We start from the raw sequence: 10990 nt of genomic DNA on the forward strand, positions 1-10990 counted from the left end.
GCTTTTCTTCTTTTCTTTTCTTTTTCTCATGAATTTTCTCTTTTCACAACAATTGAGCTCAATGCCTTTCACTTGCTTTTTCAATTTTCCCCCGTACAACCCCAAACTTGAACCTTTTCATCACATACAATTTAGCTCATCCCAACTCAAGGTAAAGAATTTCAAAACAAGGGGTCACATCTTGTTTAAGGCTAAGGTTCAAAAAGGGTATAATATTTCAAACACTTTGGGTGAAAATTTGGCTAGAAAAGGGTTTTCAAAAATGGCCTTGATCATATGACATTTACATGTAATTCAATCGATCATCAAGATTAAGGAAATATCATCTATGTTTTCCTGTGAATAATACATGCAACAATAAAAACTCTGGAGCTCAAAATCTCACACACATGCTTTCTCACATAAAATTCATTCATATACCATGCCTAACATCATGACCACAATCATAAATTCATCACCCATCTATTTCCTGGATATCATCATGCATTACAACTCAATTTTCTTCCACATCAAATAATCATCAAATAGATCCATCATGTACATCAGTTAGTCAAACATTTTCAGAACAAGTAATAAAGCCAAGAATACACACCAAAATTAAAATTCAACCTATTCTAGGAATTTAAAATGCAAAAGTGTAAGAAGAAATCTAGGTTGCCTCCTAGTAGTGCTTGTTTAACGTCGCGAGCCTGACCCAAATCTGGTTGGCACTTGTCAGTAAGTGCACTTCCTTCCATCACCTATCAGTAGGTGTACCGTCCGGATATCCTTCAGTGGATATCAAAAGTTTAGCATCCCTCAGTAGATGCTACCCAAAAATTGTTCAAAAAATTCAAAAAGTACAAGTTCCAACAACGAATAAAACAAAAACCGAAAAAGAAAATTGTTCATAAAAATACAAAATTTGATTTCCAACAAATTCAGCTCTTCTTCTTCACGTTGGGATTTTCATCATCCCACCGGCTCACTTTTCTTTGGTCCACCTTCTTGATCACTTTTGAGTATGGTCTTTGAATCTCCACCATTCCTTTTTCCTTCAACTCTTTTATTATCCATGGCTTCTTCTTAAATCTCACTTTGCTCCCTGGTAGAAGTGGATTTTCTTTTGCTTTTGGATGAATGGTTCTTCTCCCTTTATTTTCAGGCACCTGCAAAACACAACAGCTGTCAAAATAATCATTACCTGTTATGCTTTCTTCTTGTTCTTCATTCACCTCTGGCTTCTCAAATGTTTTTCTTTTCACTGTCTTAATCTCATCCCCTTCACGGCCAGTATAGAGAAATAGATAATTCAAATCTCTCATCATTATTCTTCCATCATGAACATTAATAAACATCTTTGATGTTGCCATGAAGGGTCGCCCCAAAATCACAGGATGCTCATCCTCTGTTTTAACATCCATGACAATGAAATCTGCTAAAAACTCAAGACAGTCTGCTCGCACAACAACATCTTCCACCATTCCCACTGGCCTTTTTTTAGAACTGTCTGCCATTGTTATAGTCAACTCAGATGGTTTCAACACAAGTCCACCGATTTCCTTCAAAAGTTTCGTGGGTATTAAATTAATGTTGGACCCATAATCTATCATAGCTTCCCCATCCCAATCATTCAGGCAACATAACAGTGTTAAACACCCCAGATCTTTAGCTTTAGGAGGATAATTACTCTTTTGAAGGTGAACAACAAGATCATCTTCTTCATCAGTAAGCTCCATTTCATCCGCCTTGTTTCTTTCTGAATGGGGAGGAATCTGCTTATTTTCTCGAGGTAACACAGTCACTTCACCAACTTCTTTTTCCTTATACTTCTCCTCTCCTTCATCTTCACTGCTCATGGGTTCAAAGAATTCACCCATTAACGTCTCCTCTTCTTCACTGTTCACAACATGGAATGGTTCAATATCTTCCTCCCAACCATCCTGACTGTCTGCGTCCCAACCACACTGGCTTGTAATAGTCTTGCATTCCCTCTTAGGGTTAGCCTCAGTGCTAGCCCTAAACTGGTTTTTCTCTGTAATCTCTATCCTTGTTGCCAGCTGCCCGATCTGTGACTCCAATGATTTAAAGTTGGCCTGATTGTTATTCACCTGCTGCTCATATCTTTTGTAGAAGTCATCAAATCGATTACTCAAGGCCCTGACAGACTCTGTCAAATTACTCACTTGCTGCCACAGAGGTAACGGTTGTTGCTGCCGAAAATTTCCTCCTTGTCCAGAAGAAGCATTTTGGCTTTGCCCAATACTTGGATGATTTTTTCCAACCTTGGGTAGAGTTACCTTGGTTGAAATTTCCCTGTTTGTACTGAAATTGGGCCCCCATATAATTCACGTCCTGCTGCATCTCTTCTGTAAACGCACATTGACCATTACTATGGTCACCACCACATAAATCGCAAAGTTGTTGTGCCTGGGAAACATTTCTGAGCCCCCAAGGAAGTTCAGAAACCACCTTTAGCAACTTGTCCAATTTCTGACAGAGGAGGTGATTTTGTGCTGCTGTAGCATCTTCAGTGGGAAGATGTAGGAGTCCTCCTTTTTGTGTGCCCCTCTCACTCTGTGCCACTTCATTTAAGGTCATCTCTTCAATTAAGTTGTATGCCTCATCTTCTGTTTTTCTATTAATGCTGCCTCCAACCGAGGCATCTATCATCATTTTGGTCTGAGCGCGCAAACCTCCAAGGAATGCCAGCAAGTATGAAGCTTTATCAAACCCATGAACTGGGGTCGCTCTCAATAATCCTTTGAATTTATCCCATGCTTGCCCTAGTGATTCCTCCATCCCTTGTTTGAATGAAGAGATATCCAACTTCCCTTGATTGATCTTTGGAGGTGGGAAGAATTTAGTAATAAACTGTTGGACTACCACTTCCCACATCCTGAATGTTCCCTCCGGGAAAGAATTCAACCAGTTTTTTGCGTTTTCTCCAAGTGAGAAAGGAAACAAGCTAAGTTTGACTCTGTCGTCCGTCACTCCGGTTATCTTTACTGTGTTGCAAATTTCACCAAAGACTGTCAAATGTTTGTAAGGATTTTCATTTGACAACCCATGGAATTGGTTGTTTTGGACTAACTGAATGAGTGTCGGACTCATCACCATGCTGGTTGTATTGTCTGTTGGAACTGCAATGCTGTTAAAATTCAAGGGACCAATTGTATTAGCTACGTCCCCCAAGGTGCGTCTGGGAGGAGGTTGATTGGTCATTGATGGGTGTCGCGGCCCATACAAATTTGATTGCATATTAGGAATGCAGTATAGACTAGGAAGTGACTCCTAGGTCGTCTCTCAAGGACCAACTACAGTTCGAGACTTAGGTCTAACATAATGGGGGGGTTTGAAAGTGTTTGAGACGAGAATTAAAGTCAATTAAAATGCATGGAAATTAAACACAACCGAATAAGATATAAAACATTAAAGTAAAAGAAATTGCTAATCCTAACATTGCATCAAACAAATATCTAAACACAATTAAAACTATTAATGTGCATCACTAAATTAAGAAGATGAAAAGCAACTCAACCTACTATGTAAATTAATTTAAAACAAAAGAAATTAACAAACATAACTTTTTTTTCCTACCATTCACGTGACCTAGGTACCTAGTAAAAGAAGTTGAAAAATTCAAATGGCCTAAAAAGCTCTTGGCNGTGACTCCCATTCATGCAATGGATGAATTGAAACTATTCTCTCTAAATTAACTACCAATCANGTAAATCCTCCTCTAAAACCATGAACTTCACTTTTCAAAATTCTAATCTACCTACCATGATGGGACAATGCTTTTGCTAAATGAAACAAGATGGAAATAAACTCTTCTCTCCTCATCACCGTACACNTATTCCTAATGCCACCTACCACCTCTTCAATTGGAATCAAAACATTCATTTGAATGAAAGAAANAAAATTGGAACGTGGCTTTNCTACCATCTAATCACATTTTCATTCTAAAAGAGAATAAAAGAAAAGCTTGCTATGTCNCATCAACTCTCATTCAACCTCAAAATTGAATTTGTAGCATTGAATGNCTTGTCTAAAGAAACTTAAAACCATTTCTCTCTCCTTCTAGCAAGTGCACCCGGTGCTTTCCAAGACAAAAGCTAAAGGAAAAGCTTTTACAATTAATTTAAGGCTACCTACTCAAGATGTGACAACTCCTCTACCTTCAAAGATAAATGAAAGCTTCAAAACAAAAGAAATGAGTGGCTACCGTTGCAATGCAATGCTACTCTCGGTTTCTAGATGTGCTAGATCAAAAGTGAAAGAATTTGAAAGCTAATTCCCAAAAGCAATTACCGAGCCTTCTGATTGGACCGTGACAGCATCTCAAAGAAAATCAACTACCCAAATATCAAATAAAATAAAAACAAGGTGCTCCTCAAAAGCTAGAGCCCACGTGACTACTCTTCATTCTTCAGTAGAAGAAATTCCCAAGCATCTCATGGTACTTTGCATTCAATGAAAAAAAAAGAAAACATCACTTCCTATTCATCATTTCCGTTGCAGCAGAAACCTGATATATGCCTACAATCAAAAATCGTGTACAAGTGTAACAAACATATGTTCCANACCGTGAGCCTCATTCTCCTTCATCCATAGTCAAATTGCCAAGACATTGTTCAAAGAAAAATAAAATCGTTGCAGCCAAGAAGAAGAGAGTGAGAATGTTGTGTGTATTCCAATGTGACGGCTGCACACCTTTCCCTAGGGCCAAGTGTCATCCAATGAAAGGGTGGGGTCCACCCTAAAGGAAACCCTAGGTTGACAAGTGTCTTAGACTTTTGGGCCCATCACAAATTTTAATGGCCCAATGTGCAAAAGTTTGTCAAAAAAGTTTAAACAATTAAATTACAATACAACTAAAATTTAAAATGTTTAATTTGAGAGTCTTGNATTTATTTTTGTCTCCTTCCCAATGCTCCAAATTGTGTTTCCAAAATTTTCCCTGAAAATAATAATGCAAATAATTAGCTCAGAAAATTCAAATTAATTAAAATTAGAATTTTCGGTCAAATTAAGCATAATTAGGAAAAACGGGAAAATACCGGACAATTAAGCACAATTCCCTGATTAATTCTAGCACAATAAACTAAGTGAAATCAATTAAATATCGACTCATCAGCCATCTCCTCAAGATCTGGTTCAAAAGTCTCAGGTGAAGAATGCGAAGCAACTTCTGGAGAAAGAGATCTTTCACATAAAGGACGTCTCTTCCTCCTCTCGTATGGTAGACCTTCTAGCAGAGGTTGTTGGTTTTTCCTGCTTCTAGTATGTATTGTTTCCTGCATACACAAGAAACACACCCTAAAAGCACTTTTATAGAAAATAAAACAAAAAGCAATAAAAGAAAAATATAACAAAAAATAATTACAATCAAGTCAAATTCAATCAATTCACACTCTCTAGACTGTAGCTTCTTATTGCTTCTGTGAAATCATTTTTTTCACTGAAGAATGTCCCCACTTCCCAATTATATTCTTCCATACTTTTGGGCAATGAAAAAATGCCAAAATTTCTATAATTGTCTCTATCATCATTTCATGAATCACTTAATACAAGGTTGTCTAAACTTTTAAATTCCCAAGAATTGTCAGATAGACCTCTATCCTGTACATGCTGGAATGGATTACAAGACCCACTTGGTCCACCCACTTCAACTTCCTCACTACGGTTACAGAAATCATCTTCCACTTCATCTCCATGGACACTAACCTCCACAAGATGATCTTCACTCAACACATCTTCTTCAGTCTCATTCCAACTTTTAACATCATAGTCATCATGTTCCCCATCATCATCTCCATCAGACTCTGTCTCTACACCATTATGATTGTCACCATCTGCATCCTCCACCAAAACAGCCCCAACATCCTTTCCCTCAACCTCTATCTGTACACCATTATCATTGTCAACCTTTACATCCTCCCCCAAAACAGCCCCATTAATGTCTCCCTCAGCCTTTGCCTCCACACAATTATCATTGCCAGCCTCTACACCATCCCCAAAACAGCCCCGTCAGACTCTTCCTCACACTTTACCTCTACACGATTATCAGTGTCACCTTCCTCCAACATGTGAATGTACTCAGGATCTGACACCATGTGTACAACATACAGGTGAGATTGATCATTCAATATGGCAAGGTTGACCACGTCACATGCACCCTTGTCATTAGATAATAGTTTTAACCTTCCTTCTAACACAGTACCACCACCCACTGAATACCACAACTCTTTAACATTAATATAACTCATCTCCTTCAAAATGGACATAATTTCAAAGTAGCTCCATCTATCTGGGTCAATTTTTAAAGTAGATGTTTCACCAAACTCATATTTAAGTGACCCATCATTCACAAATTTGCCCCCATGGTGAAAGACCACTTCGACATCACAGTTAGCCATCTCAATTAATATAAAAAATCATGCCAGACTAAGTTTACCCACATAACACTGCATTTAATTGACTAAATAACACTACATTTACATTATAACAGGGTACAAAACATCAAGGTAGGACTGTCGACCCATCAAGGAACAACACTTCTAGAAAGCACTTTAAACATACCATAAACAATTAAAAGAATTGTGTATTGAACCCTAAACACAGCATAAAGAATGACTTTAACCTGCACAATGGGGAACCACACAGAACACCCATAATGGGGGACAACAACCAAACAGAAATAATAGTTTATGAGGGACCACACAAGAAGCAAACACACACCAAAGCAACCATAAACCCAACAAAAGTGTACACGCACCTTCAATGGACCTTCGAATGGAACCCACTTCGCACTTCCAAATATCTCATGAACAAGCGAAAAGCGCTTCCAAATCACCAAACGCGGTTTTGCTTTCAAAAGCCCCAATTGTGTTTTTTACTCTTCGTCAAAAGCCCCAATTGCGATTTCTACTCTTCGTCAAAAGCCCTGATGCGATTTTTACTCTTCCCCAATTGAATAAACTATTTCCATATTCCCTAATTTTAATTTCATTGACACGTCATTACCAATTTGCCACTCTTTTGCCACGTTTTATTTCTCTAGTGCCAAATCATCAATGAGTTAACACCGTTAGTTTGTATTTAACGGAGATGACTTGATTGACACAATTTTTTTCTATGTTTGGATGCAATAGACACTTTTGAACCACATGTGGACGAAATTGCAACTTTTATAAAAGAGAAACGAATTTGACACACTTCAACCAAACTGAGGACAAAAGAAGCAATTAAACATTTATTTTTTATTTAAGTAAATTATTAAATACACTATTAAAACATGTTATTATTTATTATCCCATATGAACTATATAAGTTTAACATTAGAATCTAATTATATAAATATGTGTTGGAATCACGAGACTATTTGTATATAATAACTAAATGTAAATATGATAAATAAATTTTTTCTAACTTCTCTAATTTCAAAATTTTCTACTTTAGTACCACTTCCACATGTCATCGACAAACAAAATTAAACTTTCACTTCATTGATTTTTGAAGAAAAAAAAATGTACAAAAGTTAGATTACAAAGACTAAAATTCACAAAAGTTGACTAAAAGAATTCATAAAAATTAGATTAACGACGTAAACTTTTTTAAATGATCCGGTGAAGAGCTAAGATAATAAATTTTATAATAACAATATTCTCTTAAAAATCATTAAATAATATTGACTTATTTACCTAAATAAAAGTTAGCCACCCGACAATTGGTTTTAGTATTTGAAGAAGTTTGAGTGCTTAAATGAAAAGAAATAAAAGATGGATGAATATAAGAATAGAGAAAAACTACTATTGTATCACTTTTTATTGATAATCAGTGTAATGTTTTATGCATACATTTTAAAATTAAATTAGTGTTAATTTAAAATAATTATCACATGTATTAAATATTTACCTTTTCACTATGTATAACAAGTAAAAAGATTAATTATTTAATTAAACTTTTAATAAAAGAATAATTGCTATTCAGAATTTTCTTTGTATATTTAAAGTTAAATCAAGTTTCAAATCCTTTGAAAAAGTTCAATTAAGTTTTTATTAAATTCTTTTGTTATTGAATTTATAATTTTAAGTGAGTTCTGTGGTTTAATTTTGTATGAGAATGATATCACTCTTATCATATCTCCATTATTTTGTTTACTTATTTTTTGTATTGAGAAACATGAGATTTTAATATTATGATTAATGTAAAATGACAATTGATTTTTTATAATAAAAGTCATTTATGATAAAAGTTTTATTACTTTGATAGAAAACATTTTGATGATGATACTCTTATCATATTTTCATTATTTTGTTTACCTAATTTTTGTATTCAGAAACGTGAAATATTATGATTAATATAAAATGATAAATGATTTTTTATAATAAGTAAAAATTTTATTACTTTGATATAAAATATTTTAGATAATTAGTGAACGTTATCGGCTTACATTAATGTTGGTGATGACAATAGTTTCTTGATAGTTGTGGAAGTCATTAGATAGCATGATAATTAATATATTTTCAAGGAATACAAATCTCATATTGTTTTACATTTATTATAATATTATTTCATATTTAATTATAAAACTTTTATCTAGCACATGAAAACAAATAAGTAAGTCAATGAAAATAATACAACAAGTCACAAATTAATTAAAAATTAGATAACTGATATTTAACATAAAAATTTTAAAAAATTTAGTTTAAAATGAATTGGATAGGAACTCTATCAAGATATAGATCATTTAGAAATAAAAAAATGTTTAATAAATCTTGTTTTAAAATTTAACAAAGTAACATTAAATAATGTTTATATCAATTACAATAATTAGTTTTAAATTGTAATAATTAGTCTTTATTAGCTAATTTTTGTATATTTACTTTTCCTTTATTTAATTTAATTGTCAGTGTTAAATATCATTTATTATGATTGATATTATAATAATTGATATTAAAATATCAATTATTATAATTGTTATTACAATAATTGATATTAAATTGGTATAGTTTATTTCCTTTTAACTCTTTCAAATTGTGTTATCAAGTTGTATATTTATACTATTGTAATCCAATGATCAAATCAATTCATTTCAAATACTTTCTATATGGTATCAGCCTAAAACGATCATCTTCGTTTCTTTGTTTTTTTTTTCCTCAACACAGGACATCGCTCCTTCCTTTCTTTTTGCCTCCCATGACCAACAACAACTCTTCATCTATTAGCAACCCTCATGAGCCATCAAAACCATTCACTTGCATCACCCTTAGCATGTCACCAAGCTTCTACCCTTAAATTACCTCACTTGTAAACTTCAAGTTGAAGCTCTTCTTGATGGCTATGATCTTCTCAAATATCCAGATGGATCCTTTCCTGTGCTGTCGATGACGATCTCCACCACCAGTGTACCCCAAACTCCAAATCCTGCTTATCAAACCTAGCGTCGACAGGACCGTCTTATATACGGTGCTCTCCTCACCACTCTCTCCCCTGAAGTGGCATCCCTGGTGTCTCAAACAACGACATCACATGATCTCTGGACTCTTCTCCAGCGCACCTATGCCAAGGCATCTCGTAGCCACCTCAAGCAGTTAAAGGAGCGTCTCCACACGGCGTCCAAAGGTACCCAGTCCATCACCACCTACATGCCTTCTCTGAAGCAAACTGTAGATCTCCTTGCCTCACTCGGCTCTCCTGTCTCCGTTGAAGACATGACTGACCATGTCTTGCGTGGCCTCGACGATGGTTATAGAGCTGTCATTGACGGCGTCAATGCAAGGGACACTCCCATTCTTTTTGATGACCTCCTCGAGAAGCTTCTAATTCAAGAACTCTCCCTTGTTGCTGCTCAACGGCAGGTTCCTGCTCCCATGACAGCCTTGAATGCACAGACTCGACCCAACCATTATGATAAAACTCGATCTAGACAATTTTTTGCATCATCATCCTCACGCCCTGGCAATCACAAACCGTTTCTTGGTCGGTGTCAATGGTGCAATGTCAAGGGCCATGTTCTGTCTCAGTGTCACACCTTCAAGCAGCAACACCCTGGTATCCCAATGCCTCCTCGTTCCTCCTCTGCTAACCCTAGACAGGTTCAGGTTCATACTGCAACCGTTGACACTTCTCAAAATAATTTTTTGGTTGATAGTGGAGCGACGCATCACGTCACCAATGATCTTGACAATCTAGCGCTTCATCATCCGTACACGGGTCCAGACTCATTATTTATGGGCAACGGTTCAGGTTTAAACATCACTCATTCTGGAACACTTTTACTTAATGATTTATCCCTCTCCTACACTTTGTGTGTTCCTTCCATGCAACAAAAAATCATTTCTGTCTCTCAACTCACCAAACAAACTAACTCTGCTGTTGTTTTCTTGCCAAACTCTTTTTATGTTAAGAACTTGCAGACAGGTCAAATAACCCATAATGGCTCATGTGTGGATGGACTTTATCTCTGGCCAGCCAACTCTCCGTCAGTCCACTCTGTCCGCACAGACTCCTCTGCTTCATGGCACCATAGACTTGGGCATCCCTCCTCTTCTATCTTCACATTTATTCAGCAACATTTTTCTTTGGGTTCAAATAAATTCCAGCAATCAGATTGCAACTCATGTCAAATTAATAAAAGTCATAAACTTCCTTTCAATGAATCCACTCTTAAATCATCTTATCCTTTGGAAATAATTTTCTCTGATGTATGGACTTCCCCTATTTTATCCATTGATGGTCTTCGCTACTATTGCATGTTTGTTGATCATTTTACTCGTTATATTTGGCTATATCCGATAAAACGTAAATCTGATGTGCAAACTCTGTTTCCCAAATTTAAGTCGCTTGTTGAAAATTTCTTTCATCGCAACATCAAAATTTTTTACACGGATAATGGTGGTGAATATATTGGTCTTCGTCCGTTTTTAAGCACTCATGGAATAAGTCATCACACCACCCCACCTCATACACCTGAACACAATGGAATTTCCGAACGCCGGAATCG

General features: G+C 35.8%; 1 protein-coding gene across 1 annotated transcript in view; it reads left to right on the forward strand.

Annotated features, from left to right (window-relative positions):
- The first annotated feature begins 9371 nt into the window (after positions 1–9371).
- LOC111241502 overlaps positions 9372–10990 on the forward strand; it is a 4118-nt gene continuing 2499 nt past the window's right edge. Inside the window, exons 1-2 of the mRNA XM_022780064.1 lie at positions 9372–9392; positions 9438–10691. Of these exons, the coding sequence (XP_022635785.1) occupies positions 9372–9392; positions 9438–10691 (1275 nt within the window). The remainder of the gene's footprint in view (positions 9393–9437; positions 10692–10990) is intronic.

The sequence above is a fragment of the Vigna radiata genome, chromosome 1 (genome assembly GCF_000741045.1).
Source record: "Vigna radiata var. radiata cultivar VC1973A chromosome 1, Vradiata_ver6, whole genome shotgun sequence".
NCBI lineage: Eukaryota > Viridiplantae > Streptophyta > Magnoliopsida > Fabales > Fabaceae > Vigna > Vigna radiata.